The 23,110-nt window shown below is 34.2% G+C and overlaps 2 protein-coding genes and 2 long non-coding RNA genes across 11 annotated transcripts in view; 1 reads left to right on the top strand and 3 right to left on the bottom strand.

Moving 5' to 3' along the window:
• Positions 1-7,082, bottom strand: part of LOC123275307 (protein tiptop) — a 198,988-nt gene extending 191,906 nt beyond the window's left edge. For all 3 annotated transcript variants that reach the window (XM_044743331.1, XM_044743334.1, XM_044743333.1), the window contains exons 1-2: positions 6,963-7,082; positions 1,258-1,547 (exon numbers count right to left, since the gene is read on the bottom strand). The gene's annotated coding sequence lies outside the window, so the exon portion shown is untranslated. The remainder of the gene's footprint in view (positions 1-1,257; positions 1,548-6,962) is intronic.
• A 1,067-nt stretch (positions 7,083-8,149) lies between these two features.
• Positions 8,150-14,711, bottom strand: LOC123275272. The gene is made up of 6 exons (XR_006511655.1): positions 14,496-14,711; positions 10,671-10,860; positions 9,566-10,504; positions 9,162-9,463; positions 8,608-9,016; positions 8,150-8,468 (listed from the first exon to the last, which is right to left on the bottom strand). It is a non-coding gene; the product is annotated as an uncharacterized LOC123275272 (long non-coding RNA).
• Positions 11,391-13,235, bottom strand: LOC123275273. Its single transcript, XR_006511656.1, has 3 exons — positions 12,680-13,235; positions 12,246-12,338; positions 11,391-12,171 (listed from the first exon to the last, which is right to left on the bottom strand). It is a non-coding gene; the product is annotated as an uncharacterized LOC123275273 (long non-coding RNA).
• Positions 14,712-14,858: 147 nt separating the features above from the next.
• Positions 14,859-22,123, top strand: LOC123275269 (armadillo segment polarity protein). 6 transcript variants are annotated; one of them, XR_006511654.1, is made up of 11 exons: positions 14,859-14,993; positions 16,009-16,055; positions 16,298-16,528; positions 16,845-17,639; positions 17,719-17,987; positions 18,363-18,704; positions 18,787-18,951; positions 19,042-19,344; positions 20,000-20,096; positions 20,324-20,382; positions 21,065-21,207. XR_006511654.1 is itself a non-coding variant. In XM_044743274.1 (10 exons), the coding sequence occupies exons 2-10, from the start codon at positions 16,031-16,033 to the stop codon at positions 21,247-21,249; spliced, it is 2,412 nt and encodes an 803-aa protein (XP_044599209.1). In that variant the 5' UTR covers positions 14,860-14,993; positions 16,009-16,030; the 3' UTR covers positions 21,250-22,123. The 6 variants fall into 6 exon arrangements, 5 of the variants coding, with proteins under 5 accessions (XP_044599209.1, XP_044599213.1, XP_044599210.1 ...); XM_044743274.1 differs by lacking the exon at positions 20,324-20,382 and having other exon boundaries at positions 14,860-14,993; positions 21,065-22,123; XM_044743275.1 differs by lacking the exons at positions 14,859-14,993; positions 20,324-20,382 and adding an exon at positions 15,294-15,428 and having other exon boundaries at positions 21,065-22,123.
• The last annotated feature ends 987 nt before the right edge of the window (positions 22,124-23,110 follow it).

The following is a 23,110-nucleotide window of genomic DNA, read 5'->3' as shown; positions in this document are numbered from 1 at the left end:
GAGGAATTCAGTAATTATAATTAAATGTAAATTTATATTTTAACACTAAAAAAAAGCTATAACCTTGCGATTATTGCAGTAGCTTTTGACTACAAAGACGTTCATATACATACAATATGAATATGTATTTGTAAATTTACATGCGTGCATGAATACCGTCACGATTGTCTTTGACGGCAGGACTATTTTAACGGCAAGAATATTGCATCCTGGATTGTATTTACGGATGAAACAAATCAAATGTTATCAAGCATTCCGGACGGACGATAAAGAACTTAGATGGACGCTTTGGTATTCTACATATTATTTCTGAATATTTACGTATAAGTTCATAGATGGAGGGGTAAAACGAAGTACTCAAAAATGTTAGAAATTGTTTTTTTGATTTTAATGAAATGAGATAAAAATTCTTAGAAGTGACTATGGTAACTAATTAACTTTCAATATAATCACTAAGCACAATATTTTAATTAAACAATGACTTTGTTATTTGAAGTTACACAATTTCATAATAAAGGAAAATCATCATTTAATAATTGAAAAAAAAAAAATTAATATAATTAAAAAAAAATTTCTTTGATTACTCTGCAGGGTTTTCGATAAATAAAAGAAAAGTTAGAAAAAAAAATTTTTCTTAAAAAACTTATCAATGTACTTTAAACTTTATGAAAAATAATGATTATAAAATTTATAAATTATAGTCGAAAAAAAATATTTTAATGTAATTTAATTTTTCTAGTCTAAAGGAATTACAATAAAACCAAAATTGTAAGAAATAATAATTCACTAACTGAAGTTTTAAAAGTAAAAATTTTTAATTATTATAAAATAACATTACTTTATTATTATTCAAAGCAGTGAAATCTTCACGATAAAAAAGAAACAATTACATTTAAGTAGTTCAAAAAATATCCTAATATTGAAAATTATTGTAATTATTTTCAGATAACATTATATATTACGTCAAAACATGTAAAAACAAATTTCAAATAACATAAATACTGTTTTAAAAGGCTTTTAAGTAGAAAATTTTTTTAAGTACTTCGTTTAGTCCACGTCACTCATATATGTATATATTTATATACTAGTGTAGTTTAACGTCACCTAATAAACTTGTAGGCGATGAGGACAATAAAATGGGTAAAAAAAGGGGATTCGGTTGACAATGTAAAGGCGTAAAAAAAACTAGTCCTCGTGTGCATGGATTGATTGATGATACGAAATCGTTGTTAAGTCGTGAAAGAGCGTCTCTCTTACCTTGGCAAACGAGTGTGGAATCGTCGAAAACGGCAGGCCTCCCGCATCCCCTTATAAATCCATCGTTTACGTTTAGTTGTTCATTTTTGAACTCCCTGGTATCCTTCGCCGAGGCTCTACTCGCCTTCAAACCGAGTGATTTAAGAGATATCGTTGCGTGTGTATCACGTCGTTTCGTCCTCCGCCGTTTATACACTCTCTTCTTTTGATTCTCTGGCTCAGATGCTGACGGCGTTCCTCGTGGTCAGCGTTATCCTTTTCTGCATTCCCTCTATCATACACTTGGTAATCTGGAATTTCAAATTTACTACAGTTATTTATAGACACTACATAGAAACTTCTTTTACATCAATTTTATTATTGCTTTCAAATTTTATAAAATTCTTCAATAAAAAGTATTATTGAAGTAAATAAATTGATAATAAAAATATTTGCTCAAGTTTTAGCTCAAAACTTTGAGTCAAATGTTGAAAATAATTATGACATTTTTTTTGTAAAAAATTTGAATCTTTATAAAAATATTTTCATCATCAATTTGAATTTAGATCGTAAGAAAATATTTTTGGAGTAATGTAAAAAGTAAATTATTAAAAATATGAAAAAAGAAAAGAAATATTTTTTTTTTTTTAGAAAATTTGAGTTAAAAATCACAAGAAAATATTATTAGATAAATTTGGAGTTAAAAGTTATAAGAAAAAATTGTTGGAGTAATTAAAAAAATAAATTATTAAAGATATGAAAAAAAAATATAAGAAAATCAATTCTCTATAAAAAACAAAAAGTTTTCATGAATTTCTACACATTTTCAATGCTTTAGATGAAATTTGAGTTAAAAGTAAAAAAAAAAATTTTTTCAAGCAATAAAAAAAAATAAATTATTGAAAATGAAAAAAAATGATGGCATTATTTTTTCCTACAGGAAAATCAATCCTTTAAAAATCGTCCTGACAGACTTTATCATAGCTCATGTTTTCAAGTTAAAAAAATAAATTTCACAGCGTCAGATTGAATTTTCAAAACAATTTTTACCGTGAATGAAAAATATCATAAAAAATACAGCAAAGTTAAGTAAATAAGCACACATAAGTAAATTCCGGGAAAGTTGAGCAAGAAGAGCTGAGAGTTTATAAAAGAGGTAAAGCAGAAGTACTGGGACTGGGACGAGGTGGAGCCAAAGAATAAGAATACGAAGATGCCGAAGATACACTCGAGGCAGGACGCGATCGGGAGTTTTGTGCTCGCTGATTGAAGGTACGCGGGCACGATAATGTATGCGTCGTGAATTCAGGGGACGATTCCAAGTGCGATACCGCGAGTAGCTGAGGAGGCAGTTCGACCTCTCCCTTTCCCTGCTCAGCCTCCGCCTCTCTGTGTTCTCTGTTCGCTGTTTGCTGTTCACTGTTCGGTTAGCCTCTTGTCTGTATCTGGTATAGTAGTGCTCGTTCCTCGTGCAATATTTATACGTAAACTCGCTCGCGTCCGATCCTTGATACGATCTCCCAGGTCTCAGTATCAGGGACGAGTCCTGCGTGCTCTAAGCATCCACTGGAACAAGAGAAGAGAAGAGAGTTCTTGCTCTTTACTTGTGTATTTTGTGTCTTCACATGAACCTGGATGCTCAACTCGGATAGGAGCTTAGGTCGTCTCCGCTGCTGCTCGTGGTTCTGCAACCAAAAAATCTGTTGGTCGGTATCTCTCTTCGTCAACCTGCTAGCACGTGTATATGCATACCAATACCTTCTTCACCTAAACAACGCTCAAGAAATAAAACCCTTTTAAGAAGAAGGAAGCTCGTACTGGACAACGACAACGACGACACTCGTATCCACGATCCACGATCCACGAGGACGAGGACGAGCAATCCGGCCACGGTCCACGGTCCATGGTCAGCTAGGCAAAAACCCAGTGTTCTCCACGATTTAACAAGACCGGGTATAATCAGGCTACCAGCTACAGGCTACTCATTATAATGTGCCGTGGGTAATGGGCTATTATGTCGACGATGTATAAACTTTCGATATCATCGTCCAACCTCTGGAATACTTTACCGGCAGCCTTTGTCGTTTGTCGTTTACCAACCAACCTCATACCTTACGGATTTTTATTCCCGATGTAATATATATAACATATTCTCCATACCACTTGATAATAAATTTACTATCTTACCCGTTCTAACGATACTAAGCTATTTAATTGATAAAAATACACCTTACTATTATTATTATTTTATACTAAGGTTTTTAAGAACAGGTTTATTTAAAAAAAATTTTTTTTTGATTGAAAAAGAATTTAAATTAAAGTACATTAAAAAAAAAAAAATTCTTGACTGGAGAGTAAATTTTCTTGGCTCAAGAAAATATTAAGGAAAATTGAAAATTTCTTGAATCAAGTCAAAGTTTATTGAGCCAATAAAATTTCTTCTTGCTCCAAAATAAATTTTGTTTTTCTTAAAATTTTCTTGGTACAAGAAGTTGTTTTTTTGTGTATGAAAATGCTTAAAAAATTTTCTTTTTATTAAAGTTTAGCGACCATTTGTTTTCAATAATTAGTTGATGATATATTGGAAAGTTTTTTAATGGTAATTATTTTATTAATTTGAAAATTAAAGCTGATAGATGAAAGATATGATTTTACATGCTAAATTGTTTAGATCTTTTATGGTAAAAATATTAAACTAATACGGAAACAACATTTTTTTCATTATCTACACAGAAAAAAAAATTTACTTGAATCAAGTAAATAATTTTGAAGAATTTCATCTTCTTGATTTGAGTAGAAAAATTCTTAAACTAAGAAATTTTTCTTGGTTTAAATAAATTTTACTTAATTCAAGAATTTTTAATTTTGATTTAAGACAATGAAACTCTTCAAAATTATTTTCTTGGTTCAAGAATTTTTCTCTAGACTCAAGTTAACTTTTTTTTCAGTGTACTGATATAAATTTTAAAAAATCTTAAAATATTATCTTTTAAATGAGTTACTGTAAAATATCTTTAAAATTAAAATTTTGTTAAAGAAATGAATACCTCGTTAAAAAAATTTTATAAGTCTAGTGCCATCTGTATCAAAAAATACAAACTGGATTAAATTATTTTTTAGTTTTTTAATTTCATCAAACTTTAAGATTAACATAATATTTTATCTCTACGACTTTGTTTACTAAATGCTAATAATACTTTATATATTTTTTTAATCGTTTTAGCTATAAATCCGTCATCATATTTAATTGTATAGGAATATAAATCTTTCTTTAACTTAGTAAATTATAAAGCAAACAATTTAATTTAATTGAGATTTTTAATAATTTAATTAATTTAAATACCCATATTTTACGATTGTTTGTTTCAAAAACTATTAAAACTGTAGCAAAGTAAAAATAATTAGACCCAAATGTAAAACATAACATAGTGCTTTTAAGAAATTGGCTTGAAGTAATTAAATAAAAAATAATCTTGGCAATGTCTTCTTCTTAAGCAGTCATAAAATATCTGTACTAATTAACAATAGAGAATACCGATAGAAAATAAAGTATGATGGACTATGATGAGAATAAAGGTGTATCGAATAACAGTAGCAGAAGCGTCTCGGGATGTTATACATAAATGGAAAACGTCGCGATAATTTAGGTTGTAAATGGGAAAATGTGGATATTGAGAGAGAGAGATGGTCCAGCCGGTCTGGTCCTGTGGCCCGAAGGGAGGTCATTGAAAAGGCCACGGTCGTGGGGTTCAATCTAATTAAACGTGTTTCGATTCCACTCGTGCTGTGGATGCTATCGGATTACGGAGAGAAACGCGGCTCTTTCCGCCGATGGCAACGAGCATCCTGGGGATACAGATCTGCATCGAACAAACCCTACAGTAGACTCTACACTGAGACTTCTCTGGTCAATTGTTAGGACTAATTTGCAAAGAGCCATACACTAGAGAAGTTGACTAGGCTCTCTCATATCCAATCTACGAATGTCCACTTCTAGAACAGTGTACATTGTTGTTTATAGTTAAATAACTTGCATGTGCCGATAATAATAAATTCCAGACATTATTTTGTCACAGACAAGACTCTGAAGATCAGCAAAGATGATGAGTGTAGCTTGATGCAGCCAGGGGCAGAAAGGCACGCGCTACAGTGGATGGGAGCCAGCTCATTCTACTACTGCTGGGCACTATATCTCGCATATTTTCAGCGGAGAGACGTGGTGGCTTCACTGGTTTTGGTTCTCTTCTTGGTGTGTGCATTATATGCAGAATAGGGTGGACCATAGTGCGCCGGTGAATCGCGATACCGAGCTGGAAGAAAGATTGCGATGTGAGTAACAGCAGCAGCAGCAGCAGCAAAGAGAAAAGAGAAGAGTTTGGTATATAACCACTGGGCAGTAGTCTTCTATACTAGTTGCCGGAGGATTTATATTACGATGGTCCTCGAGTTCTTACACAGCACACACCGGTACACCTGACTTATGCAAAGCAAACCCACGTCCCCGTGCCCAAATAAATGTCACTAGGAAACAAAAACGTTCTCTTGTCTGCCTCCGTCCTGGTTTGTGCCACCATTGCCAGCCACCCTCTTCTTCCTTTGGATCCATTCTATATACGTTTTAATATATACTCCTACTGTACGAGTATAGTATTATAGAGTATAGTAGAGCTAGTGGTGGTTCTCTTCACTGGCACCAGCACCTCGACGACCCCGGCCCCGGCCCTTCCTTTCGTCCTGCTGCCCGGATGAAAAAGCCAACCATATTTCAATGACGTCATCGGTACAAAAGGCATGGGCGTAGACGTGTACCCGAGGTGAGCAGGATAGGACTCTGAGTCGCGGAAAGCGATGCTGAAGGAAGAAGAAGACCAAGAAGGAGAGAATGAGCGCAAAGACTGCCCGGATTTATTCGCGTGGTGACAAAGCACCTGCTGTCTCACCGTTGCCTCGCTCGCTGCTTGCCAGCAACTCATTCTTTCTCTTGTGTACCTATACCTTATTCGTTCTTTCTTTTCCTGCCTACCTGCAAGTATGTATTATATAGTTGCGTGCGCGATGCAACTACTCCTCCTATTCGCGAAGTTACATACTTCGATATGGAACCCCGGTCTCCATTGTTCGTGCGCTCCTGTTCATCGCGCACCTTCTTCTTGCTCCTCTTGTCATTTGCCTTCCTTCCTTTTTTTTCATTTTATTTTATTTTAATTTTTTTTTTTATATTCTTTTTATTCCTCCGACATTTTTCGCTGTTTAGTTATTTATTTATTATTTTCGTTCACTGGCAACCGGATTTCGCATTTTGCCGGAGCACCCTCACCGACTATGGAAATTCTTACAGACAAATATGAAAAGTACACCCTGATAAAGACTGCTTTACAGCTTGTCGACAATCCGAGATACCGGAGGAATTTGTAATGGAGCGTAAGCAGTACAGCTTTACTTTGAACATCCAGTGCTCTGCGCGGGTTTTTGCTTTAAACTCCCAATCGAAACTCCTGTCGCCATCTACAAGTGAGTTCTTCAACTTTTCGATGATATTCACGGTGATATACCGGATTTTCTGTCGTTTAAGAGAAAATTTTCTCCATACATCACTTCTGATAAGAGAGTTATGCCATCAGTTGGTTCTTAATAGTAAAAAATTCTTTTTTCAAGTAAATTTTTATTATTTTTAAACTCCTAAAAATTATTCTTACGTAAAAAATTAATAAATTGTAAGTACTTACTCATAATTATGAATAATAAACTTGACAGGTACTTATATAAGTGGAAAAACTTTTGTCATATTTAACACTCTATAAAATTATCGTTAGGTGTTTTGCTGGATCACTGTTGACTTTTTATCAAGTACTAAAAATATAAAAATTCAAAATTGAATTAAAAAAAAATAATAATTTTTAAATTAATCAGTAATGCAATAACTTGTCGCAATTTCCAGCATTAATTACCTCTAAAAATAAACCAGTCATACTTGTTTAAGAAAATAAAATATCTTCCTTATTTTTTGCAAATTTTTAACTTCTGCAGTGAAACTGATCAGTTGAAAAGTCGCAACTGATATGTTGAATAATATCAACAAGAAGTATGAAGCACATCACGAGCAAAGGCGTGTACGTATACATATAGTTGGACGATGGTTGCGGCGTGGTGAGCCTGAACTCAGCCGATGCAGCCCCTGATGAAGATAACGCCAAGCATCTTTGAATTACGACTCGGACCCGGCAATAATAAATTCCGGCAAACATTCATTTTCGTCCAGGCAACTTTATGTCGTCCTTAACCGGACTAAGCACTCTCTCGCGATGTCATTTAGTATCCCAGTGATGGGCCTAATAGCCTTATACCCAGTTGATTATTTTTATACTTAAACCAGCCACACACACTATATAGTTATATATAAACTCGTATACAATATTTACTCGAGACAACTCTCGACTCTTTACTTGTATTTTATATTACGAGTTAAGAGTGGCAAGATATCCAAAGACTCTTTTTCTATATCTCTGGCATTATTACTATTTTTCTTACAGTCAATCTATGTATTACCATCATTCGTTTAAATTCTTTCCATCCCCATCGAGATCCCGTTTATGCTGGACTGTGTTATATGTATGTTATATATTACAGGTGAATATACGAGTAATTGGACAATCTGACACGTGAGAATCGAGCTGCGGTTATTCACAAGAGGCAAAAGGTTTGTCTCGAGCTAAATCATATCGCATATTATTCTGAGCAACTCTTTGGACTCTGGTGTTTGTGTAGTCAATCCTGTCCATACACACCTATAAACATTTATATATTTATACTTATATATTTATATATATATATATATATATATATATATATATATATATATATATATATATATATATATATATATATATATCTATATACTTTCGAAGCCGCTCCATCGTCCACTCGTTCGAGTCTCATATAATTGCTGGCATCCATAACGGTGATGTATTTATGGCATTAACTCGCCTCTTTCTCGTACGACATGCCGCCCCCGACCCAGCCCGGGCCATCATGCAACCACAAGTAGAAATAATTGGTTGAAAACAGCAAGCTCTCGGGCGGTAATATATCCAGCTTACTCCCCGCTGTCGCATCGCTTAGATCACTTGCTGGCTAGCCTGCACCCAAAACTTGCCATGCCTCAGACAACCAAACAGTCACACAGCACCAGTGACTATTCAGCATTTAACTCACCGATAAAGATAGCAAAATATCTTAAAAAGAGACAGAGAGAATAACAATAATGATAATAATAAGAGTGAATGAATGCATACTCATCATTTGCACACTACATACAGCGAGTGGTAACATATATACATATTATATCAGAAGAAACGACTTTGAGAAACGTACCTTTTGCTACATCCACCTCCTCTTCTTTTTCTTCTTTCCTTATTCATCTGCAATCGCAATAATCCAAGAAGAATCCCCGCCTCCACTATCGCGACCGCCGGCACATCCTCATCATTCCTTCTCATTTGAATGCCCTCTTATTTATGAAAATTGAATCGAATCTACTTTATTTATTGAGGCTATTGATGTCTGTCGTGAATTCTCGAGCCTTAAGTGCGTATATGCCTTCATATATATAAATATATATTCATATAATATGTGTCCTATCTTATCGGTGGATTAACATTAAGACGATAATTATTCGTTCATCAAGTTTTATTTAAAATTCACCGTATTTTATTTTTTCAGCCGGTACGGGTATACCAACGGACTCCACTATTGACGCCGGTCTCTCCCCGAATAAACATCTCTGCAATAAATAAATATTATATATACGTGTAATTTAAATTTAAACGGGCATTTAACATCGATATCTTAGGTACTTCCGGCCTCATAAGTTCTTATCGATTTGCCCATTCAAATAATGTGTACATATTATTCATACAATACATAACCTGCAGATGTGAGATCCCTTTATATTCTTCAGACTGTACAGACTACACATGGATTATTTTTTAGGCGATATTGAGTAATAATGTATTCTACTTGAGTGTTTTCGGTCGGTCTTTGTTTTTTTAGTTTCCGGCATTCCTCTGGAGAGGTTGTTGAGCAGCTATCCGATTACCTCGATTGCTACAAGCCCGATCAAAGGTTTGTTGCGAATTTCCGCACACTGTCTCAAGTCACGCACTCGTTCTGTGATTTTAATGCTCTCTATAGCGAACATCGTCTCGGGGGATGCATTTTATGGAAACAACTGCAACAAATATATAAACAAAAATCCATTAAACATTAAACATTAAACTGATCGTGCAAAAAGCTAAGAGTTAGAGAGGAAAAGAGAACGAGAATAACTTACTATCAAATATGCTGGTACTGGTTGATTAAATATTCACGCGAATTATTATTTTATTTATAATCAAGACAGCTCGAGATGTTTATGTACAAAACGCCTTCTATTTATAATTATAATTATAATAATATGTACATATGTAGGTTCGTTAAATATAGTCGCGAGAGATAATCGACGGACATAATTCTTGATCGCAACTCATATAATAAGATGCCAGCTGTCATTCTGTCCCGAGCAAGGCCATCAGAATGCTGAGTCCCAACATAAACTCAAAGATAATGCAGCCCAGGTAAAACGCGTATATACTCTTACTCAGTGCTTCCCGATAAATTTAATTGGCCATCAGACAGTCGGTTAATAACCCAACGAAACGGGTAAGATAAGACGGCTTTCCACACGACGTTAATATGTATACGGCTATGACTTTAATGTCTACGCGATATATAACTTGTACTATAAATGGACCAGTCAAATAAGAATGGCTGGTTCCCGGTCTTTCGGACTCGGTTTAGGTGACAGACTGAAAATATCTTGAATTCCTGTACATTTCCTCCGGATCAGCTCTCTCTCGGGTCCAACTTGAGAAGGATCTTGGACTTTAGCGCCAGCACACAAGAGAACCTTGCTCGAAGATATGCAAACGTCTCAGAACCCGACACTTGGACATAATTCACCTCTACATATAGACCCGAGGACGGTGTGTACTGTGAGGACACACTATAAACCTCGATACCGGGCGAATAAAATCCCGGATTTACAGTCCTGATACCAGGAGAAAGAGCCAGAGCAAGTAGACGGTTCTGATGTCGTCTTGTTTGTCGCTGTCGCTGTCTCACCAAGTATTGCTAACTTCACGAGGTTTAGTGTGGGTTGCCCACTCATCAGTAATGACCAGGTCCACACAATCTCTCGACTGTAGAGTACCAGAGCCAGAAAACCCTGGACCTGGAATTGCATCGACACATTACATATACACAGTTATTGGCATACATACCAGTTACCAATTACCAGTCGTACAGTCTTATCAATTCGACGCTGGTTAAGACTTGTGACAACACCCTCGCTAAATACTGAACACTAAATAACTATAGACATACAATATAATACAGACCAACTCTTACTGCTGGCCATTTGAGGAGGACCGCCAATAACCTATCTGCTTGCCATACCCGGTTTACTTGCCTGCAATTCTGATACGGGCTGTCGGGTTTTCTACTCCCACACGTGACACATCCAACAACACACCCGTCTCTTCACTATGTACATATATACTGTCGTCGTCGTCACAGGTGTGCCGAGATCTAAGAACAAAATATATAAACCATGTCATTATTTTCACACGCAGTGTGTACTTTCAAATACCCAGACAATTATCATAAGTTCCCGGTTATTTGTGACACACGAGGACCGATCCCGATAACCGAAAAAATAAAATAAACCAATCGCTTAAACATATTCATTATTTTGTTATATATCGAATTGATGAAAATTAAAAAAAAAAATAAATAAAAACGATTGAGACAAAAAAAAGAAAAAGATGAATGAATGGAAAAAAAAAAAAAAAAAAAAATAGTGAATTTATTATTATAATTTTTTTGGGCAGGCGAGTATTAGTCAAGTAGTGTGTACGAGGACATCTTCTCAGAGTGTAATAAATAAAGAGAATGTCGGAGTAGATCTCTCTCTTTTTGTTGAGCAGAGCTGTTTCCTCTTTCCTCTTTCGAAAACAGCTAGCCGTAAATATATATATCAATTCGTCGACAGAATTAATAATTCGAGTGGACGCCGGTGAAAAAGAGAGGTAGCGATGATAAAGAAAGAGAAAAAAAAAGGTATAATAAATAAATGTATAAAGAAAGAAATAAGTAAATAAATAAATAAATATATACACCGAATAGAACAAAAACGAGGAACAACGACAGGATGACTCTCATACACACACCAAAAGGCGAGGAAAGCGAAAAGGAAGGAGTTCGATACCTCTAAACTACCTTTCGCATTATGGCAAGGGGGGTCGTAAATAAGGGGGTCGCCTTCAACTTCTCTTCTACCTACCCCTCCTACTTTAGTTCTTGTGACCGGACGCAAACACCAGTGAAGTAGTGTCGCTGCAAAATACACATACACTCTTGTCTGTTCTTTGGCATTAGAGCTCCAGCTCCAGAGTCTAGAGCTGAGATCCAACCAGATTCTGAGAATGCATATAATTAAGCATCCTACTGTCTCTTTCTTTATCTTCCTTTCGCGGGATGCTGTCGACACACGGATGCAGCACACGTGCGTGTAAAAATACAGTACCGACCATAGAACTCTTGATCCAGTACACTGCAAACACCATAATATTGTTCACATTCGTGCGTATATATTGGCTGGCACAGTGCCGTCTTTCTTCTTCTTCTTCTTCTTTCCCTTCAGCTGTACTGGCTGGTGCCTCCAACCACCACACCAGCAGAGGTCCAAAGCGAAACGCGTTCCTCTGGTGATCTATGCATCGACTTGTGCTCGCCGAACCGGGCAACCGTATCTGTCCCCCTGCCCTGCTCTTGCTTACTTTATTATCGGAGGTTCAAATGAGAATTTATGTAGACATAAACGCTCGTGTCAGCAATACCCTGCGTAGGAGGGGGGAAGATAACCCAGCATTTATTACGGTATATATACCCAAAATATTTTTATAAAATATTACCTAGAGTTTGTGAAAAACTGGGGATGATTTGAGATTGTCAATATTAGAATTGATTCTGAAATAATTTCTTCTTGGAGCAATTTATTCCAATATCTAAAAATAAAAATATGTGATAATACTAACTCACAATTACGAAATTAAGACTGATTTGAGTAAATAAGTAAATAATTTTAAAGAACTTCATCTTCTTAATTTGTGCAAAAAAATTCTTTAACTAAGAAATTTTTCTTAGTTTAAATAAATTTTACTTGATTCAAGACAATGAAACTCTTTAAAATTATTTTCTTAGTCCAAAAAATTTTTTCTTGATTCAAGTTAATGTTTTTTTTTTCATTGTAGAATTGTTTTTAAAATTCTAAGATTTATAAATAAAAATACAAATAAGTTAAATAAGTTTTAAAAATTTTACCACGTGTGACATTAATAATACTAACCCAGATTTCGGAACGGATGTGTGGAAAAAATTTCAATGACCTCTAAATAAATAAGAGGCGGAAGATTATGGATAAGATGTATGAAATGTGTACTGAGAAATAATTGACTGGTTGGAGAATGGAGATTCAGCTGCGTTTAGGTGGATTAACGCGGAAGTTACCGTCACCACAAATCATTATTAGCATATTATCGTCGACACTTATCAGGGTGTCGCACTCTGCAGTGACTCTACTCCCTCAAATAAAAGAATATCCATAAATCACAGTGTCTCCGAGCTGGCGCTATAATTCATTCGTTAACAGGCATATAATTATATGATGCTGGATGTTCTATGCATGAGCTGAGCGAACCTGAGAAGAGTCCAGAAGATGATGGAAATAAGTATTAAATAATGTAATAATAACCATAAATATGTGTAACTAAAGTTCATCGATGATTTTCACACAGTTGACTAGAAATAACATGTATTATGGTGTTCGCCCACGCGCACGCCAACTTTGAGCCAACCTGGAGGATAATGATAATAAGATGGTAATCAACTTTTAAAAATTTTTAAATGTGTTTAACGTAAACGACCGAGGATATTGAGCACACCAATTAATCAAGAGGTCATATAGTATCTTGAATAACAGATTTGAAATGTCAAATTTAACTATTTTTTTCTTCTTCTTTTGAATTGTAATGTTGAGGTCAGAAAAATTCAGAAGGTCAGAATCATATTTGTAAGACCTAGTCAAATTTAGCGGAACATTTAATAATTAAAAAAAAAAAAGTGAATATTAAAAAACTGTTTAGTTGAAAGTTACTTTAAAATATATAAAACTCAAAAGATCAATACTGGCGTTTTCCAAAATTTTTTTCTTATGATAGCTAATAAAAAATAAAATTTCTAGTCAATCATACCAAGAAATTTTGATAAGATTTTTTATTAGAGTAATTTATTTTTAAATATCCAAATATTCAAAATTCATAATTTGAGATAATTTCATTGCATAAATAAAATCATTTTGTTCTTTATCACCTTATCTTCAGCAACACGAAAGAAAAAAAAAGGGAAAAACTACATTATGAATAGTAATAAGTGTCGCTTCAAATTAAAAACTAGAAAAATTGCAGTTCGTAATAACATTTCTAAAATTCAAACTTTGAATGTTAATTTTCACATCTATAAATGTAATATTTACATTTTACAATGTAATTCTTACAAAATCTATAAAAATTACAATCTGAAATTGTAATTTTTAGTTTTTTATATTATGCGCCAAATATTACATAATGTAATTGTTCTCTTTTTTTTCCGTGAAAAAATAATGTAAAATATAATTTTCGGTTTATTGAAATTGCTTGACAAAATTAGGTTTTTAAAAAATTTTCAAATTCAAAATTATTGAAAAAAATAATAAAAATAGTTTTAGATAAAATGTTAAAAAATTGATTTTTTTATGTTTTAAATACATAATTTACTTAAATTTGATAAATTAATTATTTAGTATAAAATTTAATTGTCTTAAACTTCATCAAAATCTAATTTTTCGAAACTTCAATCTTTTCTTAAATCTTAAACTTTTTTTTATTATACTTCAAATCATCATCATCATCACGTCATCACGTAAGACGTTATTTAAAAAAAAAATACCATCATATTACCCTTACTTGTTTACTCGTCATTTTTTGTTCATATAAACATTCTGTACATTTTCCATGAATACTTAAACATCCTCTTCCTTCTGAAAATACTCTCAAAATAACTACCGAATTCCAAGAATAAAAACCCTGTCATCAAATATTGATGACTAAAAAAATAAATAAAATTACCCATAGTAGATTCAAACTCGAACAAAGAGACCCTGGATCAGTAGCAGGTATGTTTAATAATGCATTCTTCCATCTACAGTACATAATTCGGATCAGCAGTTAGCAGGTAAGGAAGACCCAAATGCCAAATGAGTACCTGCTTTCTCTCTATTCAGTTATAGGTTTGAAAATATTCAAAATACAATACAGAAACCAGGACTTGCGCACTGGCAAACTGGAAACGCTGGCGTTATTGCGTCGTAGGAAGCTGAGCGTCACTGACTAACAAGTGCCCCGCCACCTACAACTCTCTTGTCAAGAGCTTCTGAAATATTTCACAGCGCTGTGGTCGCCCAGCAAACACTGCTCCGCGAGATCCGCCATCTTTACTTGACAGATCTCCGTAAGATACCGAGGAAGCTGGTGTTACGTGTGAGTAATTTATTGTTATCGAGTGATTCATAGGTGATAACCGACCCGGATCTTCCAAATACCCAAGTGGTGTATACCTTGATAGCGGTGAGTATTCCTAATTAATTAAAATAAAAAAAATAATTGGAATAAACAATAATATTTGGTGTGTTTACCTAGGGTGTGTCAAAGTGTGTTAAACAGCGCGCTCTCTATTCTCAGTACAGTCATGCTGTCTCACTCCCGCTCATGATGCATTTGGACTCAGTCCTTTCCAGTTACTTCCCTTCTCTCTCTGTCTCTATTTCTCTTTAAAGTTCTCTGACTTTGTTGCCGCGTTCCTTTCATCATTACGTGGACGTGTACAGCAGCGTAGAAGTCTGTAGTGAAGTGATATTGAGGAAGCACCCCCCGGGCCCTCAGGTCGGGTTGCCCGTCGACGCTCGCGCAGGACTTGTCATGAAAATGGTGATGCATTGGATTCTGCAATCCTTTGTTGTACTTGACAGTCACAGGGCTCTTTGACAGACAAAGAGAGAACGAGTAAGATCTAAAGCTAAATACATACGATATACCACACTATGGATGTCATGGTATATATGTGGTCGTATAAATGTATATATGTACGGCGCTACGGTATACTGTGTTCCGCTTGCTCCTCGTGAAATACCACCCCCGCGCTAGACGGCTCTCACCAGCGTCATAGTCGTTGTACTCTCGTTTATTGGAAAATCTTGAGCGTCCTTTATGCGCGACTTTGTACACGTTTTAGCAAATGCGCACCGATGTTTAAGTAACGCTGGATAGAATATAGAATAGAGAATACGGATAACTAACAATACTTGTGCTCAAAAGTTCAACCTTTTTTAGTTTTCACTGGTAGATTGCGATCCGATACGAGATTCAGTCCACTCCAGCATCTTCCGGTTGAAATATAAGCATCCTACGCGGTGACTGACCCTTTGTAGTTGTCTATACAATCTTGTGTACGCTAACGACCAATTAACAACCTCAATATTATACTTGCTAATTTAAATTATCGTAATACTCAATTTCTTCATTTGACACACGGGTAAAAAATTTGTTTTGATTTTTTAACTACAATAATATTATTGTTTTTCAGGTGTCTACGTACAACTGGAGCCATGAGTTCCAATCAAATGAGACCTGGTATGTTTATTTTTAAATTTATTTAATAATTTATTGATTTTTTTATTTTAAACGTAGTTTTAAAATAATGCATAAATTTTCATATAAATGTGCTGAATTTATAAAAATTTTATTCAATATTTATCTGTAAAGACAAAAAAACAATTATAATATTGATTTTTAAATTTATTTGAGCTTTAAATTGTTAATAGTTTTAATTTATACAGTCGAATAAATTGATAGTAAATATTTTGTATTTTTAGTGTCTCATGGTAACTACCAAGGACCAGGTGACTTACCAATGGGTTCAGCTAAAGAGCAGACCCTAATGTGGCAGCAAAATTCATACATGGGTGACTCTGGTATCCATTCTGGAGCCGCTACACAGGCTCCATCATTGTCAGGAAAAGATGACGATGAAATGGAAGGAGATCAACTGATGTTCGACTTGGATCAAGGGTATCCTCAGGGATTTACTCAAGACCAAGTTGATGGTAATACATATTTTATAATATCTTATAAAAATATTAAACAAAATGAATTTATTAACTAGGATATTATCAATTGATATTCCATTCAACATTGATTTCTTAAACTTACAAGTACTTGAAGCAACAAAAAATAATGTATTAATATTTATATGAATTAATTGACGTGATTTTTCCTCTTTATAATCTATCTGAGTACTTGATACAGTAAAGAAATCATTAAAACATTTGACAAAAATTAAAATAAATATTAATTAATTAAAAATTTTAAATCTGAGCACAAGCAATTGATAATTAATTAAAATTTTATTTAAAAAACCAGAAATGAATTCACAACTGAGCCATACACGTTCACAACGTGTACGCGCAGCGATGTTCCCGGAGACATTGGAAGAAGGTATTGAAATTCCATCGACTCAATTCGACCCGGCTCAGCCGACAGCAGTTCAGCGCTTAGCCGAGCCGAGTCAGATGCTGAAGCACGCGGTTGTCAACTTGATAAACTACCAAGACGACGCGGACTTGGCAACTCGAGCCATTCCGGAACTGATAAAGCTCCTTAACGATGAAGATCAAGTGATCGTATCTCACGCAGCCATGATGGTCCATCAGCTATCAAAGAAGGAGGCTGCTCGGCACGCCATCATGAACAGCTCTCAGATGGTCGCGGCTTTGGTTCGCGCTATCTCCAACAGCGACGACCTGGAGTCGACAAAAGCTGCCGTGGGTACTCTACACAATTTGTCTCACCACAGACAGGGTCTGCTGGCTATCTTTAAGAGCGGTGGAATCCCAGCTCTCGTTAAGCTGCTCAGCTCTGGTGTCGAGTCTGTTCTATTCTACGCCATTACAACTCTCCACAACCTTCTGCTCCACCAGGACGGCTCCAAAATGGCAGTACGTCTGGCTGGTGGACTCCAAAAAATGGTCGCGTTACTTCAGCGTAATAACGTCAAATTTCTGGCAATCGTCACCGACTGTCTCCAAATTCTTGCTTACGGTAACCAGGAAAGTAAACTTATTATTCTCGCTTCACAAGGGCCAATTGAGCTTGTACGTATTATGCGCACTTACGACTACGAGAAGCTGTTGTGGACTACTTCACGTGTTTTAAAAGGTTATTTTTTTTATTTATTTATAAATACTTGACTATTAAAATTTAAATAGTAATACTGATGATAATCTTTAAATTACAGTATTATCAGTATGTGCGAGCAACAAACCAGCGATCGTTGAAGCTGGTGGTATGCAAGCACTCGCAATGCACTTGGGTAACCCAAGCCAAAGACTTGTTCAAAACTGTCTCTGGACTCTGCGGAATCTTTCGGACGCTGGTACTAAAGTTGATGGCTTGGAAGGACTGCTCCAGAGTCTCGTACAAGTTCTCGCATCCACCGACGTCAATGTTGTCACCTGCGCTGCTGGAATTCTTTCAAATCTCACATGTAACAATCAGCGTAATAAGGTAAATATTATTCAAATTTTAACCCCTGACAAGCACACATCTAAACCGTATACCTCTTTAGGCATTGAGGGTGAAAAGTACCCAACATATTTCATTTTCAAATATCTTGGTCCCTAATAAAGTTAGAGAATTTTTTTTTTTTTTTTAATCAAAGCTCAAAAAATTCTCCATAAAGTAGATATAATATTAAAATAATTAGTGCCAATTAGAATAGATAAAAATACTATCGAAGTTGAAATATACACAAAGAATTACAACGAAATAAAATTTTAGGGTGGGTACTTTTTACCCAGTGTATTTGTCAGGGGTTAATTTAAGAAATATCAATAATTTTATAAATTGTAATATAATACAAATGAAATGTTTATTAAATAGATCACAGTATGTCAAGTCGGAGGTGTTGAAGCTCTGATTCGCACAATCGTAAATGCTGGGGATCGTGAGGAAATAACAGAACCGGCGGTCTGTGCTTTGCGTCACTTGACATCACGACACGTAGAGGCTGAAATGGCACAGAATTCCGTGCGCGTAAATTACGGTATACAGGTGATAGTTAAATTACTTCACCCTCCGTCACGCTGGCCCTTGGTTAAGGCTGTTATTGGTTTGATTCGCAATCTGACTCTCTGTCAAGCTAATCACGTGCCTTTACGTGAACACGGTGCTATTCATCATCTCGTCAGGCATCTAATGCGAGCATTCCAAGACACTGAACGAGTAGGTTTATTAATAATAATAACTGTTATTATATTAAATATTTATTTATAGATTTAGTTAAAATAAATAAATAAATTTATAGCAACGAGCATCTGTCACTGGCATGGGAAGCCAGCAAGTTTATGCAGATGGAGTACGTATGGAGGAAATTGTCGAAGGAATTGTCGGTACGCTCCACATTCTCGCGCGAGAATCTCACAATAGAGCAATCATACGATCTCAAAATGTCATTCCTATCTTCGTACAGGTATAGATTATTTTGAATAATTTATTAACACTATTCATCAATAATAGCATTAATTAACGAATCATTCATATTTGTTTGCTTTGTGAATAGTTACTGTTTAATGAGATTGAAAATATTCAACGAGTCGCTGCGGGTGTGCTTTGTGAGCTGGCAGCCGACAAAGAGGGTGCCGAGATGATAGAACAAGAGGGTGCCACGGCACCGCTGACAGAATTACTGCACTCGAGAAACGAGGCTGTCGCAACTTACGCTGCCGCTGTTTTATTCCGTATGAGCGAGGACAAACCCCAAGACTATAAAAAACGTATATCAATGGAGCTGACAAATTCACTACGTGAAGATACGAATATGTGGAATAATCCAGATTTCGGAATTATGGGCCCAGATTTACAGGTAATATTATTTTTTCACTTTTTAATTAGTGTCATATTTTATTTAAAGGTTCTGAGTAAAAGTATGTTTTATTGGACGTTTAAAAGTAGGATGAATGTAATTATGATAAATTTATTATACGAATTGCTCAAGCGCAAGCTTTTAATTTTTCGTACTATTTTATTTAAATGCCACTTTGCAGTTGCTAAATGTCAGTAGTTTTGAGTATACAATTTATCATTTTTATTTATTACTTTTCCTGTTTTATTTTTAAAAGTACTTGCACACTGGCACAATAATTTATTAGAATAATCCATGTACCAATTATTTATTATTTATCACAAAGATATACGATTGACATTGCACTATTTAAACCACTCGTATGTTTAAAAATAATAAATCAGTATAAATATTGGTATTTATTTGTTTTGGCACTTTCCTCTTAAACGATCTCACTCACATTGCTCAGTGTTAAAAATAAATTTATAGATAATATACATATACACAAAAGTGTCATAACATTGAATACCTAAATTAATAATCCCAATTACCTCAGTTTGCACCTGTATGTTGACTCCATTTGTTTGTTTATTGTCCCACAATAATAAAACTCTTCTCAGTCATTTTCCCACATACTATTAGACATTTTTGTTGATCCTTGGTACATAATCTTCAGGACATGCTCGGTACTGAACCAGGCTATGATGGTATGTATGGACAGGGACCCCCTAGTGTTCACAGCAGTCACGGCGGACGTGCTTATCAGCCTCAAGGTAAGTCGTAAAATTCATTTCCATTCATAATAATATCGTTGATAGACTCTCAATTTCGATTTATCAGATCAATATTTAATTTTTAAATTCTACTTTACTTCAAGTCATATTTAATAAAATAATAATTTTTATTATCTATATCATTTTAGTTAAAAAAAAATCTAACTAACAAAGCCTGTCCTGTTTAATTAACTGGATAAACTTAAAATAATCTTTGTTGGCAGCAGCATAATCTATGGATTTAATTTTAAGTAATCAACTACCATCAAAATAACGCAGTAACTAGGTGAAAGTTCATATAAATAAAATAGTGTTGAATGCTGTAACACAAACACGATTGCTTGCACTGCTAATTTTTATAGAATTACTTTTTTTTTGCTTGAATGATAATCACGCTAATGCATGTGTGTGCCTGTAATAATTTTATAAAAATAGATTATTAAATTTATATGTTTGATTTATTTATTGGATAAAAAATCTAAAGGGACAAAGTACTTCATCCTTAGAAAAAAACTCAAAGGTAATGCAAAAAAACTCTCGAGCGGTATGAAAGCATGAGCAATTCACGAACTTCTCGTGAGCTGTATTTTGCACTGCCTTTAATCTTTTTCCTCTTTAGATGTTTGTTGAGGCTGAAAAATCAATAAAATGCCTTCCTTTCTTCTTTCTTCTTAAACGGTTCATTTCTTCAGCTTATCTTAAGCTAGAATCACCGAGATTGTAAATTATGGTTGATATACTATAGTAATAATAGTCATAGTAAGAATAATAATAATAATAATCACAGTAATAATAGTTGAATAATAAACGAGAGTTTTTGATGTTTGAGTTTTTTATAGCACTGATTATAAACGTTCGAGATAAATATTTGCAGCAGACGCTTGTCGTCAGTATAAAAAAAAAAAATAAAAAAAAAAAGTTTTCATTTAGCCGAGCTTTAATTAATATTTTTTCTTTCAACTCAACAGCAAGTTATGACCAGATTCCAATAGACTCAATGCAAGGATTGGAAATAGGGGGATCAACTTACGGCGCAATGGACGCGATGGACGTCGGACATGACCCGGATCTGAGTTTTGACCACATTGACGAACTTCCAGCGCCTCCACAAGACAACAATCAAGTAGCCGCTTGGTACGATACCGATCTCTAAGCCCGACATAATTTATTGAATCTATAATTAATAACGTAAACATTAATACAATAACACGTAAAAGTAAAAATAAAAAATAAAAAAAAAAAAAAGTAAACAATTACTTAAATGATAATGATGATGATAAAATAGCTGCCGGGTCCAGTGTGAGGCAATGAATATTATTTTCATTTTCCTTTTTATATTTTTTAGCGATTATTTTACTTTTATTTTTTTTACATAATTATTTTTTATGTAATCTTATCATGAATAACGTAAATTCATTTACTCGATATTCTTTTTTATATATTATTACTTACTATAGTTAAGGATGACTGGAAACAAAAACTATTGTATAACTTATCAACGCAATCAATTGTTAATTTTGTCTATAATAATATATACACTTAAATCTACGCATAGTAAATAAGGAACAATTAAAAAAAAAAAAAAAAATTGAAAGAACAAACGGGTCCGTTAAATTACCGAGCGACTCGAGGTACTATTAATCTGAACAAACTATTTATACAATTGTCAGAATATTAGCGTACTGTTGGATTATTTACATAAAATACTAATATTAAACCTAAAAGTACTGCAATGAATTTTAGAAATTATGATATATATAAATATAAATTTTAAAAATAATGCATTTTACAGGGTAGTAAGATTTTAAAGGCGAAGATGAACAAAAAAGTTGATAAATAAATTGATTAAAATTAAATAAATACATTTATATCTATATTACGATTATGATTATGATCATAATTATTATTATTACTATTATTATTATTTGATTTATTAATGTAGAACAAAAATGCACTGGTTTGTAATAACTCGTGTGCCATCAAATGTATTGACTTTAAAGTGAAAAAAAGCAACATGTAATTCGTAATACTCGTATATATTTATTTTAATCAACAGCCTTGGAATGAATAATCCTTCTCCTAATATATATATGTACATACATATACTATTATAAAGAGGAAAGATTTGATTGTTTGCATTGAATAGGCTCCGAAACTACTGAACTGATTTGAAAAATTCTTTCTCTATTGAGAAGCTACACTACCCTCGGGTGACATAGGCTATATTATATTGGCTGCGTTCAAGTTTACTAAGTTCTGAGCAGGGCTGACTTTATCTGCGAAAAAATTAATTTTAGACACAGTTAAATAAATATACCTTGCATTGTTTTATTAGAGATTTTTTAAAAAAATAATACAGTTACTTTAAGTTGTTGCAACAAGATATGCTAAGATCTGCCAAGAACTTAGTAAACTTGAACGCAGCCATTTTCAAAAAAATTAAGGATCCTTACTAAAACTCCAATTTTTTTTAAATACCCGTGCGAAGCCGGCGTGAACTGTTAGTATATATTTATAAATTTATTCTCTGAGACTAACAGTACATAAATAAACAAAGAAGAGTTTACTGATTTAGATCAAGAGCTTTCACCTGTGTCCAAAATAAATCATCGTATATAAGTGACCAAAGTGATGCAGTGGATGTTTTTGGTTATTTTGACAGAGAGAGACAAAGAGTTGTTTCCGGTGGGACTTAAGACAGCTGGGACCAGCAAGCTGGTGGTATCAAGAGAGCGGAGTCAGTATTCAGTATACGGCAGTAGCTCGGTTCGTACGGGCATTCTCTTACTCGATTAACAGATTCCATTCTCCACACGCGTATGTACTTTAAAAACGGTTCAATTGCAATATCTGCAGGTGGTGAACTTAAATCGACGATACGATAAAATAACAGTAAATAAATCAGGATCTATATCATACCACACTTATACTATGTTGTATATCAGAACAGAACCCAAGGTGTATTTAATCTCAAACATTCTACTTGAAACTTAATAACCTGCATAGTGCACTTG

Source organism: Cotesia glomerata, linkage group LG1, assembly GCF_020080835.1.
Source record: "Cotesia glomerata isolate CgM1 linkage group LG1, MPM_Cglom_v2.3, whole genome shotgun sequence".
Lineage (NCBI taxonomy): Eukaryota > Metazoa > Arthropoda > Insecta > Hymenoptera > Braconidae > Cotesia > Cotesia glomerata.
Note: the sequence above shows the minus strand (reverse complement) of the source record. Positions and strands in the feature narration are given on the sequence as shown.